Source organism: Lethenteron reissneri, chromosome 8 (assembly GCF_015708825.2).
Source record: "Lethenteron reissneri isolate LAM-NWPU_2019-01 chromosome 8, ASM1570882v1, whole genome shotgun sequence".
NCBI classification, from domain to species: Eukaryota; Metazoa; Chordata; class Hyperoartia; order Petromyzontiformes; family Petromyzontidae; genus Lethenteron; species Lethenteron reissneri.
In genome coordinates, this window is record NC_083786.1 from 5,585,648 (window position 1) to 5,611,296 (window position 25,649).

The window sequence follows — 25,649 nt, forward strand, 5'->3', positions numbered from 1 at the left end:
TTCGTTGGTGCATCTGCGTCTACACACAGACTACATCAACTCAGGACTTCATGAACCCAAAGACTGCACCTGGAGACTTCGCAATCCCCAAAGTCTTTGCAAATTCAGATCATTTGCAAATGCAGATCATTCAGCAGCTCTGAGTAACACGTTCCTCCGGAGTGGGCAGGTAGGAACTTGGTTGGACAGCGCATTCGTGCTGCGTGGGGTGGCGCGTCACATGGTCCTGAGCCCGCCCGAAGCGCTCTATGAAATACAAATCGAGGGCGTGCCTATGCACGACAGACAGACAATCCCTGGTGGGCAGTGTGGAACTGTTCCTACCTGTATTAAATTTACAATCTTCATCACCACTCTTTGGATTTCATGAGTGAGGCGGTAGTGACATTACTGCAAAAGATACTGCTCAATCAAGTTATTGAGTTGCCAGCCAGGGTGGTCAGTGGATGTGACAAGCAACATCGTGGGGGGGGGGGGAGGGTGTGGTGGTCTTGGTGGCAGAGCCTTTACTCCCAGGATGTGTGTGCCTGCACACTGCCCCCCTGAATTTGCAATGCACAGATACTGATGAGACCACATTATGAAAGTATCACTGCCAAAAGCCACTGCGGTGGGAAATGCCGACCAAAGGTGAGAAAAGATGGTAGAAATTTTTATTTTCACGTTTTGGATGGGGCAAACAGACTTGGCTGTCCTCACGAAAGCACAGAAGCTTCCGGTGATAAAATCCCATTTCTCCTTCCCCTAATAGATTGTTCCGCTGGGATAGAGCTATGGCTACAGTGGACGCAGCTCCTCTTCACAGCAGCGGTGTTCCTGCCCACGGGGTGGCCCGCTTATTGACGGGGTGCCCGTCCCCATGTCCCCGCGAAACACGTGGTACGGCGCAGACAAACTCGGCATTGATCTCCGCCAAGCGGGGGCTCGGAGGGGGAGGGGGTAGAGATCGGTCTTTAATCCCCCGACATCCCCCACGTGCCCGCATCTGGAAGAATTCGTGTTCGAGAGAGCCGTGGTCTGCTGCTCGAGTCCCCAGAACCGGGTCCGAGTTCAGCGGCAGCGGGAGCGTGATTCGTTCGTTTCGATTCGAGAATAACTCCGATCCTATGTGCCAAGATATAAATATATATCTAGGTCTAGCATACCAATGCCATGAAGCGGCACTTTTGAAAGCAAACTCAGCCCCGTTTGGTTTTGAGCAGATTTGGGCTTTTTAAACAATGCTGCTGAAGTATAATTCAGCAGAAATATAATTAAGATAATTATCAGTTCTTCGTGGCTATTGGCTTGAAGCAATACCGCAAACGAACTCGTGGTTGTGGAGATTAGGGCTCGGAACAAATTTAAGCAGAACTTCGTGCGGTCTCCACTTCCCATGTTTATATATAAAACGTTTCCAGTCCACCTGCCTATACGGAGTGCCGTGATGACTTTTTGTGCCAATATTGCACATCCGCATTTGTTGAAACAAGCACACTGGACATGTTTCGACCGTATGGGTCTCATCAGCAGCCTGCAGTCGTGTTCAATGATTCGCAAACACGAATCTGCGTTTATCGTGAGAAAAAAAATCGATACGAATAGATGCATCACAACAGCATCATCTCGTCCAAGTGAGCGCAGTGCCGTGAGCGAGCACCTGTTCAGGCCGAGCGCGCTGTGGCCAGCATCATGCCGGGCCCCCTTTGTCTCCCCAGTAATGATGTTTACACACCGAAGCGAATACACTGTTCTAAGGCTGAGTCGAACTATGGGAGGTACATCACCTAGTTCAGCTATCACCACTGATGCTCGCCGTTTTCTCTGTGGCGGGGATCGTAGCGCGAGCGTGCTAACTCCTGCGCCACGACTCCTCACACGTACATACATGAACGCACGTCTATACAAAGACAAAGATCCCCCATATAGCCTTAACAGACTGTATGGGGCAAGTGCTGTTAGCGAGCACACACCTTGAAACCATCAAGCGATCTCCAGTCATGCAACGATTTTTGGCGAGCCATCGAACAAAAATGGTCATCGCATCGCGCACTTTCCGATGTGCTTCTGCGGTCGTCTGGAACGCTCTTCCTTGCGATATTAGGAAGCCACTGGAGCTATGCACTTTTAAATCTAGATTTAAAACTAATTTCTTCAGAACTCCTTTTTGCGTTTAGTTCGTTGTCCTTCCCCGCACATCCGATTAGCACGGTTGGATACGTATGGTGCGAAAGAAGTTAAACAAGTTCAAGGCGATCTATGAGAAGCCGAGGGCCGGTTCAGATAATCGTCACTGGTGTTAAGTGGGAATCGAACTCTGGTTCTTAGCGCGCTAACCGCTGCGCCACCGCTCCGCACACATACGCACGCACAGCCATACGCGTTCACACACAGCACAGCAAGGCGACCGGGCAGCCCCCGTGCCCGGAGGCGCCGCCACGCACCCGCCACATTCTTCCCAGAGGCCGCCCTCCCCTTTACCCCCCCCCGCCTCCATTCCTTCATCCCCCCCCAGGCTGCTGTGGCTCGGAGGGAGATCGGAGCTCAGGTCAGTGTCTTTGTGGATCTGCGCCATGTGGAGCTCTCTGCTGTGCGTCGTGCTCCTGGCGGCCGGGGCCGCGTCCTTCGACAAACTCTCCAACTCCAAGCGCTGCGCGGACCCCGAGTGCAGCTGTGAGTACACCTGGCGCACCTGGCGGTGGTGGTGGGGAGGGGGGCGCTATGCCTGGAGAGATTGCCGTGGTGATGCAGCGGGATACGTACGGTAGCCCGCTGCATCTGGGGCTGTGAGTACACACATACCTGGGCATGCGTGTGCGCCTGAGTTGGCGAGTATTCACACCTGGAGATGCGAGTACACCTGGGTAAGGTTAGTACACACACACACACCTGGGGATGTGAGGACTGACTTTTAGATATAGCCATAGTGAGTGCTGTGGTGAGTACTGTGGTTATAGGTACGTGGTTAGAGCTGCGGATGTAAGTACCATGATTATAGGGAGGTGGTTATAGCTGCGGATGTGAATTCCGGGAGCACGCGGTATTTGTTAGAGCCCCAGTGTCAATCCGCTGGTGGATGAAACACCACCTACGCCGTATCATTCATGGGGGTGATTTGTGTCAGTCTTCACCACGCTGCTGGACCGTGCGGATCGGAGACGCGGGGCCACGAGATCGGCTGTCGCGTTAATTGTGGCGTTGTGGTAATAGGTGGGAGTGTCGATTCACGCGGTGATCGTGAACGTTGTGGATTTGAAGTTGATTAGAGGGAAATAGCTATGGGCGCCCCACGTGGCTTTGAGCAGTGGGAGGAGGCGGCGAGGGTACAGCTGGAGCGTCACATGACTCGGGCCCCCTAAGAGGGGGGCACCCCGACGCTTGGGGGTCCCGCTGATATGACCCCCACCACGTGCCTCCCGCAGACGCCATCTCCGTGGGCGAGGTGGTCACCGACCACGAGGCTTCGGACTGTCGCTTTCTGAACCTCAAGGCTCGCCAGGTGGTGTTCGTCTTCTCCAAGCTCAAGCCTGCGCAGCCCGGGGCCCCCGAGTACTGGGCCGGCAGCGTGAGTCCCCCCCTCCCCCTTCCCCATCGAGTGGGGGCCCGGATAGATTTCCTGCGACCACGGTGGACGACCGTATTCAGGGGGCCTGTGGCCAGTGGCGGCGTTAGCCTATCGGGGGTGCCACGGAGAGGTATTGTTTTGCCACCCACCCACTCTGAATTTACAAAACTCATGGTAAATTGAAAGGTAAGATAAATATATGGTGCCATGAGAGAGGACATGCAGACTAACATATAGACGTGAATTGGCTTGTTCTGGTTGTTCGGAGTAGCATCTGAGAAGATATTTGATATACCCCAATTCCCCCCTTCCCCCTGAACTGCATGGGTCACTAAGCTTTTACTTTGTTTGCTTATGCCTTGCACCACTACTGCCCACACGCGAGTCAATCCCACGCGTGTCGCGTTCAGTAAACCATTCCAGTACAAATAATCAGGGATTCATTTATCGCTATGGTTGTGACGATGCCACAGCCACAGCGAGAGGTGTAAACAGTTGATGTGGTGTGCCGTATGTGGAAGTATTTTATGGGTCGCCGACCCAGCTGACATAATTCCCCAATACGAAGGGTCGTCCATGGGGGGGGGGGGAGGGGCGTACGGGGCCTGGGGCAAACCACACCGTGTGGGCCCCCAGACGCATTAAAAATAAAACGGAACTATTACATCTGACACACTGACGTCGAATCGCGCTCCCCCCCCCACAAAAGCACGGGGCCCGAGGCGGTCGCCGCGATTCGCCGTACCCTCGGGAGGGCTCTGTCGATATTCATGTCGTTGCACACGTCCGGACTGAAGAACCCCGTCTGCTCTGGTGTTGAGAGTCTCTGTCTCTCTTGAGAATTATATAAATATTCAGGAGACGCATCTCTCCCTATTCCTTGGTGACGCATGTCCCACGACATACATGCGCATGTTATCAATATCGCACAAGTCCGTTCCTTAAGGGCACCCCCGCTTGTTGTAATACGACAGTGACTTGTCCTATGGATTAGGACAAGTCACTGTCGTATTACAACTTGCTCTCGCCATAGCAATGTGGAATTTCCACTACTGAGAGCTGTAAAGAGGAGACGGACACCACGCACTCTCGTTTGAACGTAAATCCACTTTGACATGTTGACTGTGCCTCGATTGTGAACAATCATCATTCATGTTATATCCACTGCTGGATGAATGCCTCACCAAGCTGTTTCCATCTCTTACGGTCCATTAAACTTTACAGCAGGGCCGCCGGTACGTTCGCATTGTAACTATTGCGTCGTCTGTGTAAGCGCCACTGAGATGAAGTTTTAGTGTGTTTTTCGGCAAGGTACATGTAGAGAAGTATAAATTCTAGATTTGAAGCTTTCGTGACTGCAAGGATTCATACTCTTAGGTTTTTTCACTAAAGTCACGTCTTCAGGTGGAACCGTCACAGAACGATTGCTGTACTTGTACTTGATACAGCAATCGTGCTGTGACGGTTCCACCTGAAGACGGAAGCCTGTGTTGCCTCCAAAACATCGTGATTTTTTATTTTACTTTTATTAATTTTTTACCTACATGACTTTACCGAAAAAACCTAAGAGTATGAGAAGTATAAAATCGGGCTTCATTTCAGCCGGAGCAGTCCTGGCCTGCGCTCCATAAAATGTGTCCGCACCTTGACTTGCATCGTAAAGCGTGTTGTCAAGGGGTGGCTCAGGGAACGTTTCAGAGGAGACGATTTTAACCGTGAAATATTCCCAAATCACAGGTTACAAGAAATATTGTAATGTGGATACTAATGACCAATTAACCGTGTCTTTGAGATCCTGTACCGGGCAGGCGAGTAGGGCCCTCCCCTGCCCTCATCCGTGCGGGGGCCCTCCCACCCCCCCTCTCTATTCCCCGTGGCTGCCCCTCTAGGTGTACAATGACCAGTACGCGGACTACGCGGCGCCCCTCGGCTACTTTCCCAGCAAAGTGATCAACGAGACGCGGGTCTTCCACAAGATCCGTCACGAGTACTCCACCAACGTGCGTCTCCTCCCACACCGCCTACAACGCGCATGCCACGTGCACTTGGACAACCATCAACGCCACTTTGCAGGAGCACCATAACCACTCACGCACGCAGCATCCACTACCACCGCCAACACGGCCCACGATCCAGCGTCTCCTCTATTCGCAAACTCACCCGCGTCACCTCCATCACCACTCCCACCTTCTCTCTCCCTCTTGCAGGAAAACGACTTCGCCTGCGATGAGGCGTGAGCGGGGCCGCGGGAGTGGCCCCCTTCGCGGAGGGCGAGGACTCGAGCTGGATATGAAGCAGCGTTCTCCCGCGTGATCTCCCGCGTGCACACCGCAGTGTTTATACCGACGACACGTGTAGACCGTGCGCATGTAATCCCACGTGTTAGTAGTAGTGGTGACTCAATAAAGACGTCGAGAAATCCATCCTCCGCAATGCGTCCTCGTCTCTATCGTGGGTTTAGCTCGCAAATGTTGCCACATTAATTCGTGCACGATCATTAATTAACTCTCACCTGGCCACAATAATCAACAATCGCCCATTTACGTTAACCCGTGCAAACTTAATTAGCGTGCACATGTGCTCGGTTATTTAGCACTCAACTGTGCTCGGTGAATTAACACTCAACCATGTTAGGTTAATGAATTAGTCCCCAACAGCCCCGGGTAAAGTAACCCGAGTCGGATAAACCTCAACTGGTCCCCAATTCTAAATCTACTGTTTATACGCACGTCCAGGGCTGGGACTCATGAATGCCGCCGGCGATAGTCGCGATTGTGGACCACGCGAGAATGGGGTTACCGGCAGCGCGTAACAACTACGCTACTGGAGGAAGAGGTGGCGATCATCATCCTCCTCCTCTGTGCGTATCCCACAGAGGAGGAGCAGCGTGGGGCAGGTGCCACCATGAGCCAAGGTCAATCCACCGCTGTATGATGGCTTTTCTCGCTCCCGACGCCGCTGGCGCATGGCCCATGGCCCCATCCATCTCCTCGGTGCCGTGAGACTGCGATCAGAAGACGCGCGCCGGGGGAATGGAGTCTTGATAATAATAATAGCAAATAATTAAGTGACGCAAACGCAACGATCGTGAATATATTTAAATGCAATTCTTGTACAGTATATAAACTTTGAGCTGGCAGCCAAGAGATGGAAGGCCTCCGTGGGCACCTGAACGGAGGAGACGGAACGATGAAATCAACTCGCGTGCAGGCGCTAAGCAGACCATTAAGTAGAACGTCGGGATGGCAACGGCTTCAGGAGACATTCATCCAGCAGTGGATTTAACATAGCTGACGATAACAGTACGGCACACGCAACAACAAAATAACTTCAGTACTTGTAGTCTTAACGTCATTCACCAAAATGCATTTTTATTAAAATCATATAACTAACGCCTTATATGACGTAAAGAAACGCAATTCCAGCAACATACCCTGATTCACACTGCAGTTTCAGCAATACACCATGCAACATCGTCGTAGCACTGAGTCTGACCAGTAAAAAAAAAGTTCATTTATCTTCACCGCGTTGAATCGTCACCTCGCGGTAACTCCACGTTACATTTGTGTTGAATTGCCCCCGAAACGTAACCTAAGACGGCCGTGCGCTCGTGGCGAGCACGCGGCTTCCTCTGCGCGGCCCCGGCCACGGTGAGACGGGGGCAGCTCTCGATCAGCGCGAGAAGAGAAACACCGCTTGGGGTGGAGGGGGGGGGGGTCCTCTATCAGCGTCCGTCTTCAACAAGGCAGAGCTCGGTTCAATTAAAAGCGCTTCGTCCGACATCAGCCTCGTGTCCTCCAGCTGTCCGATGAGGAGGAGGGGAAGCGTCCGTCCACAGCCGTTTGTGCGGAGCGGCTCGAGGGACAGTCATTGAGCGGACGCGTTTATGTCAACTTTGGTGGATACGGGACAAGGGGAATTGAGCCAGTGTCACAGCCACGCAGAGGAGATTCGTCAATGGAATACAGTGACACTTTAAAAATGATCATATTAACGTACGAAGTAACACGCAACCAAGCTCCGCCTTCGTGGAGATCGCTTCTCAGGCCGAAAACTCCTCCTCCAACCACCACCAACAACAACCAAACACAAAACTAGGGAGTGGGACGGCGCTTTCTCAGTGCAGCGCCGCACCTCTGGAAACAACCTCCTCACTGCAATCCACAAACTCGGCTCCATCACCACCACCACCACCACATTCACAACTCAACAACAACACTTCTCTTTGCATTTGCATATAACGAACTCACAGCCACAACTTGCCTTTACAGTTATATTTTAAACAACTGTAGTGAGTATGTAAATACATATTTTCTCATTGTTTATAATTTCCTATTTTATGTTGAGTATTAAGGTGATGGCGCTTTGAGTGGCAGATTTGTGTCCGAAAGCCACCACGTATGCAAACAAACATAACATTGACTTGACTTGATAGCACTGTTGGCCACATACGGTGCGAAATAAGTTCAACATACGTACGTACGTATTCTAGAATCTAACCAAACATGCTCACTGAAGTTATCCCACTACGTTTCGTCGGCTCCTCAAGCGACACGTGCAGCGTGACAAAGTAAGCAGAAGCAGCTCTTGATTTTCGGTTCTCTCAAGGGAGACCCGAAGTCGCACCAAAATCAAGGCTGGCGTACACCAGCGCCTCCGTCTGCTCATCCGCGTCTCCGCTGCTGCCGTCGCCAGCGCAGGGAGTAGCGGACGGACCGTGCTGGTTGCCGGCTCCCTGCTCACCCCACAGCACAGGCACACGAAGCACTCGGATTTACCACCAATACCCGAGGATTAGGAGCTTGATAATGGGTTTTTACCCTTTAATCTGGCAACAAAACTGACACCTTCTTTTACAAGGAGTCATGTTTGCATAGACCACAATACCTGCAGTCGTAATGCAAACAAAAAACACAACTCTGATAATGTATGCATTGTCCTTGAAGTTGATTGGCCCACACCCGAGACCGCTTTCCTTAGAGCCTAGTCTCACATGGTGTTGGACCAGATGACGCCAAAAGGCGCGTATCATATTTTGCTACTGGCAAATGAGGTACGCCTTCTGGTGTCATCTGGCCCTACACCAATGGGGACTAGGCTCTAAAGAAAGCCGTCTCGGGTGTGGGCCAATCAACTTCAAGGACAGTGCATATTATCATCCTTATCAGAGTTGCTTCTTTTTGTTTGCTTTTTTGACTACTTGTGTTGTGGTCATTGCAAACATGATGCCTTGAATAAAGGTGTCAGTTTTGTACCAGTTAAAAGGGTAAAAACCTACTATTATGAGGTTCCAATGGTTAGGAGCTTGTTAAAGCCATGGACTGGATTGATGCACTGTACCAGCGGATACCAGGCATGACCGGTATGATGGACCCACTGATGCAGGGACTCGGTGGAAGCGGGGGGCTGGAGCAGGGCTCACCGTCGGGCCCACTGTGCTGTAGAGGGTGGCCTCCCCGCACGTGGGCCCCGGTGGGGCTCGCTTGCGGTTCACTACGCTGTACAGCGTCCCGGCCTGAGTGTGCTCTGTGGAGAAAATCACCATGCACGTCAAATGCACAGCCATAGCCTACAGCCTTCAGCCCCTAACCCTGAGGAGCGGCGCTTGTGTGCATGGTGTGTGCGCTGTGGGTGTTTCCTGTGCGGTGTGTGGAGTTTGGTGACCGGGAAAACGTGCCCACGGTTGTGCATGAGGCCCCTCACCAGCCTGAGCGGCCATGCCCACCAGGCTGTACAAGCAGTCGGCACTGGCGGTTGGGGCTGCGGGCCCCGCTGAGCCACCAGGGAGATGTATACGGGGGTGCGGCTGAGAGCAGGGGCCCTGTCACCGGGACACATAGCGCAAAATATGGACACAAAATTCACATCATCATCTTATTCATCTCTCAGATTGGCACTATGTGGACTATGTGCAAGTCCTTATAATACAACTCTAAACCCATTTTTGTGGTCAAGACGCGATTTGAATCGCACTCTGTGGTGTAATTGCACATGGTCAAATGCTACATTCTACATCTTCCAGAAAGAGACACTGGTAGGGAGGGAATACCAGCGTGCTCTCGTCCACGCCAAACGCAGATTCATCATTGAGCTGCCTATGCAGATGAAAATGTTGGCGACGGACTGCGTGGTTGTGGGGCAAGCAGACGGTGGTGCCCACTCACCGGGCCCAGCTCCCTCCGCACGTTGCAGTAAAGTGGCTGCTGGGAGGAGGCTCTATCTCCTGCCGATCCTCCTCCATCGGGCCCCATGCGGTCTCCGAGTTGGAAGAGAGTGGCCGGTTCTGCCTCGTTCCACTTCATCACGGCGGCCAGCACTGGGGCGGCACGAGGCAGCGCGAGTGACATCAGAGAGGCTCCAGTGCCCCGTGGGCCACTCTCCCCACTCAGGCCTCGCGGAGCTACTGCGAGACTAAACACACCGACACTATGACCAGCGTGCACGTGTTGAGCATTGTTATTGAAGAGAAATCTAATGGATCCTATATCATTAGGGGAAGTCTCTAACGGTCATCACCATGGCAACAAGTGGCTTGGTGCAGAACAGTTCCACAATGTGTCCTGGCAGCAACTGTGCGGGACAGAAGACATAGGTCAAAGGTCACGTTTAGCCCGTGTAGCGTATTGAGCACGCGACCCCGCTCACTGGCCTGCACAAGGGCCTCATGGCCTGAGCCTGAGGCACTCCACTTGAAGGCAGGGATCCTGAAGAGGCTTGCTAGCCGCCACTGGGGTAAAGGAGAGGAAGATCTTAACCAATCCCCAGTACCTGCGTCACACTGCTCGTGTCTGATCCCCAGTGCCTGCGTGTGACGCCTGTATTTGAGAGCAGCCCCCATGGCCCCGCGGCACACTGCATGCCGAGGAAGTTCTCGGTTATCGTTTGCGAAACGGTGCTGGGAGCCGTGTGCTGCACAGCACCTCGTCCTCGCCAGCAGAGCGCAGAGAGGAGCAGCAGAAGCAGCGTGACCACCACACCAGCGGCCACGTGCATGGCCCAGGATGCTGACACCAGTTCTGACACAAACCACATTCTCCGTGATTAGTATTGCTGCTGTCGTTTTGTGTGCAATAGCCTTACGAGGTACGTAAATGAGCGAAAACCTGAGTGAAATTGTGAATGAGTGAAACACCGAATGAGTGAAAGACTGAATCAGCACCTTGAATGTAAAACACGGCCTTAGTCTCGCCGATGACGTTTGCCGCCTCACAGGTCACATTCTTCTCCTGTGATTTCTTTATGACCACGGAGCTCCAGGTCAGGGTTTCCTTCCCATCCTGGGTCCATTCTGGTACGTCGCTCCCCCAAGCCCACCAAGTGATGGCGGCACGAGGATTGGCCTTCACCTCACAGAAGAGGCACACGTCCCCTTCACCCCCACACGTCTCATCCTGAGACACGTTCACCACCACCGGTGCATCTGTCAAGAGAGGGGGATCCACCAGTCACTCACTTGCTCGCTCGTTCATCTCGCACTGATGCAGGACCATGCCGCTGGGTGAGCGTGCCTGCGTGGTGAGGTTCTGCTGCCGTGACTCACACTGCACGTCCAGGTCGAGGTGAGCGGAGGTTCCGGGGCCCTCGCTGTTGGACGCCTCGCAGAGGTAGCGCCCCGAGTCCTCCGCCGTGACGTTCATCAGGATCAAGATACCTCCTGTGGGGTTGTGAGGGAGCTGGCGGCCGCTGGGTGGTACCCTGCTCCAGCTGAACGACGTGAGGCTCGGGTTACCGTGGGCGACGCACGTCAAGGTCACGTTGTCACCAGACTCCACCCTCGGGAGACGAGGAGCAGAATGAACCGTCGTGTTCACCGGCGCGTCTGTCAACAAAGTGTGAGATGCGTTCATTGCGACAGAGCCCAGACAAGCACCCTGGACTGTCCGCCCAGCAGTGTTCTCCTGTGCTCCCACTGAGGAGGTCTGCATCTCAATTCACCTGGCCCTGTGTGCAGATCGAAGACTATTGTTCAGTTTCCTTCACAAGAAGCAGCTGTGATCACGTGTATTATCTAACCTCAAGTAATTAAGTGATGTCCAGTCACAGGAGGGCATCACGCACAACCGGAAAGCACTGTGCCCCTCGTAATACTATCATCGTAGCACCACACAGTGACACAGTCTCTACACCAATCTAAAAACACAGCCATCAACCACTGCTGGGCACTCACACTTTACGTCCAGGATAAAATCCTGGACCGTCGTTGAGGCCACGTCGCCTCCCGAGGCCTCACAGCGCCATCTCTTCCCATCGTCCTCGGGTGATGGGGTGAAGCTGAGCCAGCTAGTCACGATGAACGTCCCGTTTGGAGATGGATCCTGGGAGGTCGAGTTTGTCCACTTGACATCGTCGTCTAGGACCCAGCGGATGGTGACGGAGTCCAAACGCGACACGGTGTGCACGCTGCAGACCAGGGTGGCCGGCACGGCGGCACGCAGCCCCGGCGAGGCCGGTAGGAAGGCTGCAGCCAAGGGTCATGGATTATTGACACGAGTTGACATTGACAGGCAGACTAAAATTTACGGTGCAGAGAATCACCCACAACACACAGAGGCGGTCGTACACACACACTTGGAGCAAGGGTTTCTACACTATCAATTAATTATATAAATAAAGATCAGCCCAAATTTTACTGAAATGCCAGCATGTAAAAAACATATAATTGCTAAACACACCAACTGCATCTCACATTGCCGCATACACAGTAACCACCCAGCACATCCAGTAACCACACAGCACACACAGTAACCACACAGCACACACAGTAACCACACAGCACACACAGTAACCACCCAGCACATCCAGAAACCACACAGCACACACAGTAACCACACAGCACACACAGTAACCACACAGCACACACAGTAACCACACAGCACACACAGTAACCACACAACACACACAGTTACCACACAGCACACACATAAACCACGCAGAACAAATAGTATAGGCGTTTCTCGCTAAATGAGCAAAATAATTTCTGCGAAAATTGTTTGGTAAGCGAACACTCGTAAAACGATCACCGCTTTCCTATTGACTCCCTCTCATGTGAAAGCTAAGAAACGTGTCAGCCTCAACATTTTCCACTTTTGAACGACTTTTGTCAAGTTCACAATTTTAAAAGAAAGCAATAAAACATCAAATGTAACACTTACCACACATGAAGAACCACAGCGCTTACAAGCGCCTGTCCTCAGCGTCTGCAATTAATGAGCACCGCCACCCGCTCCGAGCAGTGGCCTCACCCCTGAGTCCTGCACAGGTTCCATGAACCACAGGGAACTTTCAACCCAACTCTAGGATCAGGCTAATTGGATACGCCCTGTTTGTTAGTTGGTGACAGAGTGCATAGGTTGTGGACAGAGTGACTTCAATGCCATGTATCACCACGATAGGGAGTGACCACTTACATAAAACTTGCAGCTCCGTCCATGAACTTTCGCTGTTTGCTGAGGAGCTCCACGCTTCGCATTCGTACCAGCCCACGTCTTTGACAGCCACAGCTTCGAAGGTCAGGTCGCTTCTCGTCTCAGACAACCTCTCATACCGGCCATCTGATCTGTACTTCCACCACTTAAAGTTGTCCGCTTGCTGCGATCTCGTGGTTGTGCACTTGAGATTGGCTCCTGTCCCCACGTTCTCCCTGATTCTCTTGCTTCCTTCAGTTTTGGGAGTTAATGACCTGGCAACGACTGAAACAAAAGGTTTATACAACAAGAACCATGATGGTTGTGAGGGGGTATAAATTGCAAGTCACAGCGTTCTCTGATGAATGGTCATACTGAACTGAGAGGGACGGGCCATCAATAATAACCTCCTCTATTTAGCTCGGAAAAACCTCACCGAGTCTCAAGACTTTTACATTGGGCCTTCACAGTGAGATGGTTGGCTAACCCCCTGAATGAGTTTGGCGAGTGAGAAAAAATAAAACCATGCCGACAAAGGTGAAATCCTCGCAGGTCAGTAAGCTCCTTTTTTGTAGGCTAGCTACCTGGGGACATTTTTTTTTACCTGAGATCTGCTTTGAAAACACAGGGTTCAATACAAGTCCTTTTTTTATCCACAATGTGGATAGTTAAAGTTTAAATCCTTGGGCTTAAACAGTCTCTTGTAGGTGCAGGGGGTGTGGAACTCAGTGAATGTGCGCTCTCTCATTGGCAGAACAACGTTCAACTGTCGCGGGTTCTCGTATCGCCTGTAGACACAACAAATTTCGATTTAAAGCTTTCGTGACTGCAGGGATTCATCTTCTTGGTTCTTTCGGTAAAGTCACGTAGAATGGAAATAATAAAATAATAATAATAAAACTTAATAAAATAATTATCACGACGTTTCGGCCACAACGCAAGCAGTCGTCCTCAGGTGAAGAACAGGTCTGTCGAGAAGACAGCGTCTGACTGAGTCAGAGTCTGACTCTGTCTTTTTTTGACAGACCTGTTCTTCACCTGAGGACGACTGCTTGCGTTGTGGCCGAAACGTCGTGAGAATTATTTTATTATGTTTTATTATTATTATTATTTTATTATTTCCATTCTACGTGACTTTACCGAACAAACCAAGAAGATGAGTTTTCAGTTGTTTAACATTTCCATTGTAATGTCCCTTAAGTTGTGAACTGTTGGTAAAAGAGCCATGAATAGTTCCATACCTGTAACTTTAATTCCTGCTGTGCCACTGAACTTTTTTCCATCGATGTTGGCGCGGAAGAAATATGTCCTGGAGTCTCCCCTCATCGCGTCTCTGATCTCCAGGGAGCAGTTCCCCGAACTCAGACTCCCCACCAACGCGACTCTCCCCTTGTACCGATCTATGAGGCTGTCACGGTAAATTGAGCTGTAGACGATGTTTCCGGTCGTTGTCTCGTCATAGCGATCGTAAACGAGCCAGAAGCCCCCAACGCTGGAGTGACTGCGAATGCAAAAGGCGCAGGGCAGCAGCGCACGGCCTCCCTCCTGCACCTTCACCTCCGCCGAGGGTCCGTAGCTCACAGTGGCGTCATTTAACCTAGCACCTGTGAGAGACGCACAGACCGTTCACGTGGCGGTGAACATCTCCAGCACCGAGTCAGGACCCAGTGGCCGTGGAACGCGGCAGCAGCAGCAGCAGCAGCAACGGGTCGCGTTCACGAAACAACGCGGGGCACTTGCGGGGCACTTGGGGGATGAAAGGCCATTGAAGTGCCTGACAAATCCCATTCTATACTCATTTCCCCTGAATATTCCAAGAAGATGAACGCGGGTTGCCTCCATATTCGAGGAAATTTACGTAAATTATGACGCAGGTAGCAAGGTAGCCCATGTGACCTTAAAATTATTTCATTTTCCAGTTGCAGTCGTACATTTTACACGAAGCTGAACTCCTGGTGTCCCAGTGAACTCCTGGGTGTTCATCTCAAATGTGAAGAAGTAGGTGGCGACATCTGAAACTCGGACGTTGTTGATCTTGAGAGTGCAGATCCTGTTGCTGAGTTTGTCGCTGAGGGAGGTTCGACCTCTGTAGCTCTTAGCCACCTCTGTTGACGTGGAGCTGTAGACGAGCTTATCTGCTGTGACATCAGTGCCATCTCTCGTCCACATGACTCGTGCAACGGGTCCTTGCCAGCTGGGGAACCAGAAGCTGCAGGGGAGTTCCACCGCCCTTCCCTCTGTTGCAGTCACCACAAATTCCTGATACTTTACCTCCAAACCATAGCCTGCAACCTCTGAGAGCACAAGACACATGGGACACACGAGACATGAAGTTGCATCACAGTGATCACGCGCACGCAGACGCAGTACACGTGAGAAGTTGAGACACGTCCCACGTGGACACGAGTAGCGATGAAATGCCTCCGAGCGAGCGAGTGAGGGATGCCCTCGTGAAGTGGCTCCGTGTTGAGAGAAGAGGACTGGGGGCGTTGGGGTCGCACAGGACGACTCCTCGTGCACGGGAGGCGGAGGAGTCTACCACGTCACGGTGAGAACAGCGATGGGGAAGCGATGGAGAGAATGAGGGGAGATGAGAGACGGGGAGTGTGTGAGCAAAAGAGATGAGTGAGGAGTCACCGTTCAGATGGTGGCTTCCGCCGACAAGACACAGCAGGAGGCTGGTCAGGAGCACGTCCATCCTCCCTGCAACACAAACACGCTCAGCCTTAACAGTCAGACAAGCTGATTACACAATACACACACGCACTCGCGAGATACATGCACTTTAAATACCTTCCCTGAATGCTGGATGTAAATGTTGTATTCGATGTGGCGGCAGATCACGTACTTATGGAGGAGATGGTTGTGAAGGATGGTTTATGAGAGGGTGATAATCCTCGATTGCGTTGTCTTGGAGAACTTGCAAGTTCTGGACGAGCTGATGCTGTGTCCCGAAGAGATCAGGACCACTCCTGGGCTCAGTGGAGACGCGGGGCTCGGGAGTAACGGCGCGGGGAGCGTGGGTTGAGTAGCTTCTGTGAGACTCTTTGTAACTTCCGTTTATCGACTTCCCTTTTCCAGATCGCCCACTCGTGCCACGTGCCCTGTGTGCACTCCGTGTGTACGCATCGTGCTGCGTGTGCTCGTGGTGGAGTTCCTCCTCTCTGCGCGAGGTGCAGGAACTTGCTTGCGATGGGAGAACCCGCAGCCACGAGTGCCTCATTCACCCGCATCTCGTAGATGACCGGCTCACCCGGAGGCCGAGGTCACGCAGCTACCCCCTGAAGCCTGACAAGTTCAACGTAGCCCCTACAAGAGCGACCCTCACAAGAAGTCTCCAAAGTCAGTGTCCCCACTGCGTCACCCCTGGTGGCACTCCCGGCAATGAGGAATCTGTGCATCCAGCAAGAGGTGGACCCTGCCTCTAGGGTCAGGTCAGGGTTGTGTCGGTCTTGAGGGTCAAGGGAGTTTGACCTGCACCCAAAAAGTAACCCATCCTCTTCACAGCTCTAACCCAACATGAGTCAGACTCGGCTGAGGTCACCGCAGCCTCCCATGTGACATTAAGTGAAGCTCTGCGCAAGTGGGGAGTGGAGGGGTCCTCGAGACAGACGAGTAAAGATATCGAGACACGGAGAGAGACCCAGAGGGCAGGAGACATGGAGAGACGGCAAACTGTGGGAAAGGCTAAGGAAGATGGGTCCTGTGCCAACCTAAGGTCCGAGTGTTTCAACGCGATGTCAATGAACAGCATCACCACCAGGGTACAGGCGTTTACTGCCCTCACTGCTGTTACAGAGGCATGGCTGTTCATTTTGAAACTAGAAATGTAACGAACGTGTAGAGGGACATGACCATCAGATGTTTATTAGAACAATTCAATAAAGCGTGCATCCATGTTTGCGTCTCCAGTTGCATCGTCTGTAGTTACAGTAGCGCCTCTCGTAGCTGCTCCTCCCTTACAACGCCGCCCGAAGAAACGCACCTTCTGTGGGGAATTTGTAAAACTACGGCACAAACCATGAGACCATGGACGCCACTCACATTTCATAAACTCTTGTTATTTATTTGCAGATTGTCGGACATCCCCATGACGGGAAAGCCCCACCTCCTTCTCCCACAATTGGTCCGACTTAAAGAGAGGCTTTATACTCTTAGTTTGACATCCACATCACTGAAAGTCTCACAATATTTATCGTGAGATCGGCGCGGGTGCCGCAATGTAGCCACCATCCCCCAGGTGTCACCACAAGCCTCTTCCCATGAGCCATTCAGTGGACACCAGCCGAGTCCCCCTCTCGAAGGAGAAGACTTGAGACTGTACATTAACTCAAGACTAAGCACATTATTTGTTGAAACTGCGTTGACAGTGGTGCAAAAGCACAAACAACCAAAACATTATAAAATATCCAAAATATATAACAGATGCATAGTTTCCCTTAAAGCAGCCTTATTGATGAAGGTGTTGAGTTTACTGCACCAGTTACAGGAACAGAACTCGGAAGTCGCTTGTACGTAGACATAAAACGTTCGCGTGTGCAGAGATCAAGAACAAAGTTTAATTCCTTGACACAACGCAGACAGCACGCATCACTCGAGCTGCTGACAACCACTGGCCCCACGGAGGCCCCACTCCACCACATCCGCATCAACATGGAGCCCGGGCCGTCTCAGCACGGACACAGGTCTTGCGGAGGATGCTTGGCTCAACAAATATAACCGCGAAGTGGGGCGCGGCCGGAGAACGCAGCGCCATTCCACCCATGGCCCCTCGTACCAGTTCCTCTTTCGCTCCCAGCTCATGGTAGCTACTGTAGAAGCCTCCTTGGGAAAATCCACACCCTCACAACTACGTTGGGTTAGGACGAGGCTCAACCACGCCAAGACTCAAGTCAGTGGAGTCCTGCTCGTCACTCCAGCCCGAGTCCAAAGGAGCAGCTGGAAGCGAGGCCATATCAAGTACTGTGCCGAGCCACTGCAAATGACGTGCGAATAAAACTAACAGAACTAGTGTCACGGGCTCACGGACAGGACGCACGTGCGCCACTATCGCCGAAGATTACACACGGATGGGGCAGGGAGAACTTATGATTGCCTTGACCGGGAGGGATTAGTTAAGGGATTCCTGCTCCCCAGCCCAGGGGGGCCATCCTTCCTGTCCTCCCAGCGGCCTACACCTCCAGCTTGGGAACCCCATGGGTTTGCACTCCCTTTAGTTCCACGCCTGCAGACGCAGGAATCGATCGTTGTGACTTTTGTTCGCCGAATTAAGCGGACAGATATAAAAAAAGGCATATTTCGACACAAAGTAATTAAAGTAAATAATGGTCCAATTACAATACATTTTCAGTTTGGCTTGGTACTATGCAAGAATTTTTTTTTTTATGCGTAGCAGCCATGGACTTTGCCGATGCGCAGTGAAGCCCCCTCACCAGCCCGCTCACCAGCCCGCTCTGGGAGTCCATCCTGCAGTACCAAACGAGGTCTCTTCACTACTGCGGATTGCTGGCTTCCTGTTCCGCTTACGAGACAGGACCTAGGAGGGGCTGCTCAGCCAAGGCGGAATGCTGACATTCACCAGTCTAATGTATGCAGCCACAGGCTGAGGGACAGCTCGGCCGAAGGAGGGAAGAATGAGTGGCATCAGAATGGTGGAGGCTGGAGTGTGTTCAGGGCCAAGTGGGTCACAATGGCCAAGCCAATCGGGTCACAACGGCCAACCCAATCAGCAGTTTGTAGAGGTAAGCAGTTCAGGAGTGGCCACAAAAAAAAAAGGTAATTGGAGCCACGTGCAGGCGGCAGAGGGCAGGATACGAGGGAAAACACCAAATGGCCTGGGCAGCTGGGGCTACGGGAGCCAATGTTTGGATTAGGGACCCATTTGCAACAGTTGGTACGGCTCCGACTCGTGGCACTATTGCAGCAGGTGCTAACGTCAGAGCTAGGGGCCCCTATAGCAGCTGGTGGCAGGGGTGGGGCATGGGGCCTTATCGCAGCAAGTGGAAGGAGAGCCAGTACATGAGGGCGGGCTGCAGGGCAGCAATGGAGAAGGTGAGGTACATGCGCAGTTGGTTTTTGCTGCTCCGCACGATGCTGCTGTCTGCAGACATGTCGGCCAGGATCTTCAGCCGCAGCGTCCGGATCTGACACAGCAGTGGTTTGGGGAAAAAAACAGTCATCGTATGCTACAGTCGATGTCTAACACATTTTAAAGTACGATCAATAATGCGGTGATGGCAATTTTATTTAAAACAGAATGCGGGACTGACAGTGAAGAAGAAGCTGGCGCAGGAGCACCATGCGAGCACCATGTAGTAGGCGTTGCCCCCGAACAGCAACCCGGCCAGCAAGCTCACGATCATCCTGTAACCACCCAGCCACACAGCAACAAAGATAACGATCCCCAGTGTAGCATACACGGACTGTTGCGGCAAGTCCTGTTCGTGAGCTATTAAAGCCAACGCAGCACATGATTGGATGTTTCCTTGCGCTGATGTTTACACACGTGTCAATGTATGTTGAACGTCTTTCTCATTAAAGACAACATTCCGCCAGGTAATATTACTACGTAGGTTGTCGTCGTTTTGTTGCATGGCTGATACCTTTTGGGTCGTATCAAATTGTTTTCGGCATGATGTCTGACATTTTGCTCAAGCGTGAGAAATCGTGCGGTGGGTGTATAAGAAATGGTGTGGGGGGGAGAAAGGGAGTCAGGGTGTAGGGGCAAAAGGGGGGGGTGAGGGGTCCGAACCCGACGTATTTGTATCCGGCGAAGGCGACGATGTCGAAGGTGGTGAGGTCAGTGCGCACGGTGATGAGGTAGAGGCTGAGCAGCACCGCCAGGGTCTCCATGATAAGCCACACGAGCGCCGAGCTCGCCTGCATGCCCAGCTGCTCCGGCGAGAACCTGTGTGGCCATGGCGTACACCCAGCAATTACAGAGTGGAAGAGGAGGCCAAATACCCATGAGAGGCACTCTCTACAGCTCTCGAGCTACCCCTCGCAGAAGCCCTTTCGCGCTCAGTGGCGTAAGAAAGTAATTTCAGGGCTGCAATTTAACCTTAACCACTTTTTTTAAGTTGGTCATAGTCTGCCTAGTTGATGATGACCTGTGGATATTTAGTCAATGATTGATCTGTTCCTTTCAGACCAATCATTCTCTTAGGTATAGTTGACTAAAGCACGATTTAGTCCACAATTAGTTATTAAATATTGGTGCGAAGAGCATACTATCCCCCCCCCCCCCTTCCATATTATGAGGTCAGCCAATCAGTGAACTTAGTAAATCTTTAAAAACATACACAGCCAAACACCATGTTTGGGCTTCCTTCATGCGCTGCAGCCTGTAGACATTCAGGCACGTTAAATTATGTCTCATCATAGTCAGTCACACTTTGGTCTTTGGTGAGAGTTGTCGTAATGCTTGATGATTGACGAAAATAAAACACTTCGTTCACATATAATTAAACAACTGGCTGCAGCTGCAGACACAACTTTAGGTGCAGCCAAAGGTAAACTCTGCCAGGTACACACAGTCCGTACCGGTTTTGGGTGCCAAGAGCCACTCCGGTGACCAGGAGGTAGGTTATGAACGCCATGGCTAGAGACAGAAACAGGTGAAATTAATTTAACCTTAATGCCATTATATTTTTACAACACAAGTAAAAATGTTCCCTCTACCTCTGTAAGTGCTGCTGCAAATACAGTTGTGAAAATTTGACTGATGGTGAAGTCGTATGTATGAACATGTCAGAGGTGTGACAGCATAGATGTGATCTGTGAAGACATCCAGGGGACGTGATGGTTAAGAGGTGTGTTGACAGTGTATCGATGTCCCTGTGCCGCTCACATGGGATGTAGAGGTCGGGCGCATTAAGGTCAACACGCGGGGCCACGGGCGCGTCCTGTTGATAGCGCATCTCCCAGTTCTGTGAAACAGATGTTGCCGTAAGTACTTATCCGCTGTCATCGACGCCATCGACGCCATCGACGCCATCGACGCCATCTCTGCCTTTGGCACGGGCTTGACTGGAACAGGCGCTGGTGAAACCGAAAAGGCGCAACGGTCGCCCTCACCTGGTGTGTGTAAGGGAACAGCAGGATGCCCAGCTTCTTCCCCACGTACACAGTGTCCACCGCGAAGTAATACTTGAGTTTCTTCACCGAGAAGAACCTGTCAATCTGGAGCGCAAAACAACAGATGCCGTTTCACTTCGACGTGGTTTCCAGGAAGGCCGACCGCCTAGCACTGCTCCACCACAAACTTATACATCTTCTCCCCCGTACAACAGAGCCGTACTGGGGCCGTGCCGAGTCAAACCGGCGCAGCTCAGGAGGCACCAATTAGTTTTTCCACTGCAGAAGCGGAGCCGTGCCGCTGACGTCACACACCATGAGACGAGATGGATATAGATGATGCAGTGGCACTCTCCCTTGAGTGTACCGACTAATGTCAGATGCAATGTAGGAATCATTCACCCAGGCCCTTGCCCTGCTTGGCTCCAAGGCAGATTCAGATGTCTTGTGAGGAACAGCTTATAATTTGGTTCAGGTTCAGCAGAGAATAGCCAATGGAAACCACCATACTGGAGGACCACACACTTGCTTTGCTCGGACGTGTTCGTGTAAAAGGGGTATTCAACCCAGTGGCCGCATGAAGCTCAACCCGCCTCCCATGTCCTGCCAGGCGACTCACGTTTTTCTCGACGGCCTCCTTGCCTTGATTGGCAAGCGTGGAGCCGTAGGCCATGGCCATGTTGGTCATGGGGTTTGCCATGGGGTCGTTGAGGAAGCCTGGCACATGGAAGGCAGATCCCGGACTCTCTCCGTAGACCCCTCCTCCTGGGCCCGCTGCCATGCCGCCGCCAGGGGGCCCCACTCCGAAGCTGGTGTCATCAAACAGCTGGTTGGGGTCTCCCTGGTCAGGGCCTTGGGCCCCACCGCGCTGACGCCGCTTTGGAGCTGCAAAGAACCCGTGCTCGTTATTAACTGAAGATGCTCAGACACCGCAAGACGCGTCAGAACAAGTATTTGTTTTAAAAAATGTTGCTACAATGTTATCCACACTCTGCTACTGGCATGTATTGATATCAAGTATCCATTGGGATGTCTCACAGAGCATTGCAACGCTTCATGTTAGAACATGGCAGATTTCGCAAAGCTACCTTCGAGATCCCTTCTAGTAAATTCTGGTCCACGCAGAAGAGAGCAGGGGAGATGTTGTAGGTAATGAACAGACGCGATGCCGCCTTGCATCAGCAATACCCCCTCCAAGATCAACGTCAGCAGTTAACCACTGCTCAATAAGCTGGATTAATTTATTTCAGTGTCCAAGAAAGCCTCACAAAGCCCAAATAATACTTGTAATCCACATGGTCCTGATAGGATGGAAAATTTGCCCAATATTTTAAATGCAAATCCTGCTACATTTGGCAAAAAAAAACACAGTGGTCAAGAGGAAACCAGCCCGCAATTTCAGAATCGCCGGCCAAGGTGGGTTCACCAACCATACCATGCTCACCAGGCTCAATGGTCTGGATTCTCCGGACTCAGCCGAATGACCAAGACTGGACCATGCTGACCAAGACTGGTTGACCGCGATGACCGTTTGGCTATTTGACCCCGACCACTGCTCTTCATTGGCGGCAACCACCACCGCCCACCGCACCGGACTTCGGAGCACGAAACGCGCGGTTCGAACCCCAGGCAGGGTTAGTCCCTTAAAATCTAACGCATGGCAAGTTAAACAACAACGCGTGAGCAGGGGCAGGAGACAGGCGCAGAGTTGCCAGGGGGCATAGGGCCCCCCTAAGGATGTGGAACCCCGGTAAGGGGGCCCCAGCAGGAGGGGGCAGCTGTTTCAGGGTTCTCTAGGAGATGAAGGCAGGAATCGCGGGGTCCCCCTGGGAGGGAACACTGGGGATGTGGGGAGGGTGACAACCTACGCATTTCTGGAAAGACAGGGCAGACCTCTGGCCTCGAGGAACCCCGCAGGACGAGACCCGAGACCCCGGGGAGCTCTGCTAGGTGGAGGGATGTTATCGATCCCAGGGGTTCCCTGCTAAGAGGGAACTCCGCTGGGGGAGATCTGGACCCCGAGACTCCCCGGACACCACTCGGAGGCTTTCAGCCTCTGGGACCGATGGGGAAACCCCCCAGGACACCGAAGGGGTACCCCCCACCACTGGGAGGAGCGGTGCCCGACTCACGCTGCCTGTAGCCGGGGAGCGCCATGTCCTCCTCCGTCTCGTCTCGTCGGGCCTCAGGCTCGCACTCAATTTCCCAGTGCGCACCGGCGCCACCACACGGCTGCGCGCTCCCATTGGCCGCACGGGCCGTAGCGCCGCCCACGCGGCGAGGCGCGCAGCCAATCGCGCCGCAGGCTCGTCCGTCCCGGGCTACCAAATACAAAAGCAGGGCTCGGGGAGGTGCGCATGCGCGGTGACGTCTGCCACGTGTTCCTCCCCCGGGGGTGGATGTGGACTCGTGCCACTGCTAGTGGTGAGCACAGAGGGGCTCTAATCCACTGCTAGTGGTGAGCACGGAGGGGCTCTAATCCACTGCTAGTGGTGAGCACCGAGGGGCTCTAATCCACTGATAGTGGTGAGCACCGAGGGCTCTAATCCACTGATAGTGGTGAGCACGGAGGGGATCTAATCCACTGCTAGTGGTGAGCACCGAGGGGATCTAATCCACTGATAGTGGTGAGCACCGAGGGCTCTAATCCACTGATAGTGGTGAGCACCGAGGGGATCTAATCCACTGATAGTGGTGAGCACGGAGGGCTCTAATCCACTGATAGTGGTGAGCACCGAGGGGATCTAATCCACTGCTAGTGGTGAGCACCGAGGGGCTCTAATCCACTGCGAGTGGTGAGCACGGAGGGGATCTAATCCACTGATAGTGGTGAGCACGGAGGGGCTCTAATCCACTGCTAGTGGTGAGCACCGAGGGGCTCTAATCCACTGCTAGTGGTGAGCACGGAGGGGCTCTAATCCACTGCTAGTGGTGAGCACAGAGGGGCTCTAATCCACTGCTAGTGGTGAGCACGGAGGGGCTCTAATCCACTGCTAGTGGTGAGCACGGAGGGGCTCTAATCCACTGCTAGTGGTGAGCACGGAGGGGCTCTAATCCACTGCTAGTGGTGAGCACGGAGGGGCTCTAATCCACTGCTAGTGGTGAGCACCGAGGGGATCTAATCCACTGCTAGTGGTGAGCACAGAGGGCTCTAATCCACTGCGAGTGGTGAGCATGGAGGGGCTCTAATCCACTGCTTGTAGTGAGCACGGAGGGCTCTGTCCGCTTATTTGGTGAGCATGAAGGGCACTATCCACTGCTAGGTGCAGCCCGAGCTTGTGATGGCACTGGCCATGACTAAAGTCTTCTGACGCTGTGCCACTCAAGCTCAGCTCCAGGGGGGTAGATCCCCCCCCCCCCCCCCGCTGCCAGTTAACGCGATGAATGCCAGAAACTGGAACCCGTGCGTGGTGGTGAAACATTAGTGGCATTGAATAATTAATATGGCAAATTACAGTGAATTATGTAATAATCCTTTAAAACGAATCGGTCATCATTCTAGTGAGTACATTATGAAGCAACTAGGTTTGAACATGTGGTTCTTGCGAAGCACTGCTGCTATGAAAATTAGTGTTGTAGGCTGTGTTTAACCATAACCCTAATTCTCTAACCCTCACCCCAACCCTAAACTCAACTGTAATCGTCATTTTTCGAGCCCCAGCCCTATCGTTAACCCATATCTGACCCCAAGTTTATCCCCGTTGCCAACCCCATCACCAACCCATATTTTATCTTTTACCCCAAACGTACCGTTGTAGCCAAACATGATCAAATAAGTTGCGCGTGTCCCATGGGCCCCCAAACCAATAGGCAACAGCGGCAGCAGCGTGTCTGAAACAGCGCAAGCAGAATCCGCTCGGTATGCCGCATGTCAATGCAGCCGGTATTGGGAGGGATGGCAGCTCTCATACGCAGGTTTTCACAGCCACTGGAATCCAAGTTGTTTTTCGTGTTGGTCCGCGCATTGAGCATTTCTTCTCTCAAGATTTCGCCAATACACACTACTGTGGGCATCTTCAGGCGTTGGGAGTGGCGGACCTTGCCTGGTACACACCCTAATATCTAGTCTCGTTCATCCCAATGATGACCTAATCCACGTTTAGTCAGGATGAACCAGACTACAGATTTGTTTAGACACCAGGTGATAATCTTCACTTCAACTCCTGATGCTGCCCACAGTAGTGCGTGGTGAAAGCTTGGGGGAAGAAATGCCTTTCGTGTGGCCTGACATGGAAGACCGCATGCGGACGGCATGAGACCCCACTCCAGCGTTGTGTGGGTGGAGCTGTCTCCATTCTGGTGACCGGGCCTCTGTACGTCCGGGTGCGTGGTTCACGGAGCACGGGGCCACGTCCCCACAGGGACTTTGATGAGGGCCAACAGCGTGTTACAACCTTTGGCCTCCTCTCCAGCACGCCTCAAGTAAGCTCCACGCGATTAAACGTCATAAAATAACAGACACTGGGTTTCCTCTGAGAAGTAGGGGACATACTCCAGTTAAATGCAAAATATATTTTTGCTAAGATCAGTTCGTGTGAAGGATAGAGGTGTAAATATTTTTCCTGATCTTGAGTGGGATACTTTTTACAAGGTGATAATAAAAAATTCTGTCCAAACGATTATCC

The 25,649-nt window shown here is 52.4% G+C and overlaps 3 protein-coding genes across 3 annotated transcripts; 1 reads left to right on the top strand and 2 right to left on the bottom strand.

Moving 5' to 3' along the window:
- Nucleotides 1-2,497: 2,497 nt before the first annotated feature.
- LOC133360656 (otoraplin-like) lies at nt 2,498-5,972 on the top strand. The gene is made up of 4 exons (XM_061579453.1): nt 2,498-2,652; nt 3,402-3,544; nt 5,434-5,544; nt 5,752-5,972. The coding sequence occupies exons 1-4, from the start codon at nt 2,553-2,555 to the stop codon at nt 5,779-5,781; spliced, it is 384 nt and encodes a 127-aa protein (XP_061435437.1). The 5' UTR covers nt 2,498-2,552; the 3' UTR covers nt 5,782-5,972.
- A 4,274-nt stretch (nt 5,973-10,246) lies between these two features.
- On the bottom strand, nt 10,247-15,958 carry LOC133360265 (sialic acid-binding Ig-like lectin 10). Its single transcript, XM_061578893.1, has 9 exons — nt 15,797-15,958; nt 15,586-15,651; nt 14,880-15,242; nt 14,190-14,552; nt 12,952-13,233; nt 11,712-12,002; nt 11,085-11,363; nt 10,704-10,964; nt 10,247-10,560 (listed from the first exon to the last, which is right to left on the bottom strand). The coding sequence occupies exons 2-9, from the start codon at nt 15,644-15,646 to the stop codon at nt 10,295-10,297; spliced, it is 2,166 nt and encodes a 721-aa protein (XP_061434877.1). The 5' UTR covers nt 15,647-15,651; nt 15,797-15,958; the 3' UTR covers nt 10,247-10,294.
- Nucleotides 15,959-16,988: 1,030 nt separating this feature from the next.
- Nucleotides 16,989-23,284, bottom strand: LOC133360521 (protein YIF1B-B-like). The gene is made up of 8 exons (XM_061579305.1): nt 23,157-23,284; nt 21,644-21,909; nt 21,025-21,129; nt 20,798-20,876; nt 20,491-20,548; nt 19,700-19,855; nt 19,218-19,311; nt 16,989-19,091 (listed from the first exon to the last, which is right to left on the bottom strand). The coding sequence occupies exons 1-8, from the start codon at nt 23,179-23,181 to the stop codon at nt 18,936-18,938; spliced, it is 939 nt and encodes a 312-aa protein (XP_061435289.1). The 5' UTR covers nt 23,182-23,284; the 3' UTR covers nt 16,989-18,935.
- Nucleotides 23,285-25,649: the final 2,365 nt, after the last annotated feature.

What these genes read in the sequence shown, in the direction of transcription:
- LOC133360656 (XM_061579453.1), top strand. Translation starts at nt 2,553, where the DNA reads ATGTGGAGCTCTCTGCTGTGCGTCGTGCTCCTGGCGGCCGGGGCCGCG. An exon ending in CCGAGTACTGGGCCGGCAGC is followed by an intron (nt 3,545 to 5,433) that starts GTGAGTCCCCCC and finishes CTGCCCCTCTAG; the next exon opens with GTGTACAATGACCAGTACGC. An exon ending in GTCACGAGTACTCCACCAAC is followed by an intron (nt 5,545 to 5,751) that starts GTGCGTCTCCTC and finishes TCCCTCTTGCAG; the next exon opens with GAAAACGACTTCGCCTGCGA.
- LOC133360265 (XM_061578893.1), bottom strand. Translation starts at nt 15,646, where the DNA reads ATGGACGTGCTCCTGACCAGCCTCCTGCTGTGTCTTGTCGGCGGAAGC. An exon ending in TTTTATCCTGGACGTAAAGT is followed by an intron (nt 11,364 to 11,711) that starts GTGAGTGCCCAG and finishes CTTTGTTGACAG; the next exon opens with ACGCGCCGGTGAACACGACG. An exon ending in CCTCGACCTGGACGTGCAGT is followed by an intron (nt 10,965 to 11,084) that starts GTGAGTCACGGC and finishes CTCTCTTGACAG; the next exon opens with ATGCACCGGTGGTGGTGAAC.
- LOC133360521 (XM_061579305.1), bottom strand. Translation starts at nt 23,181, where the DNA reads ATGGCGCTCCCCGGCTACAGGCAGC. An exon ending in AGGAGGCCGTCGAGAAAAAC is followed by an intron (nt 21,130 to 21,643) that starts GTGAGTCGCCTG and finishes TTTGCGCTCCAG; the next exon opens with ATTGACAGGTTCTTCTCGGT. An exon ending in GCCCGACCTCTACATCCCAT is followed by an intron (nt 20,549 to 20,797) that starts GTGAGCGGCACA and finishes TTCTGTCTCTAG; the next exon opens with CCATGGCGTTCATAACCTAC.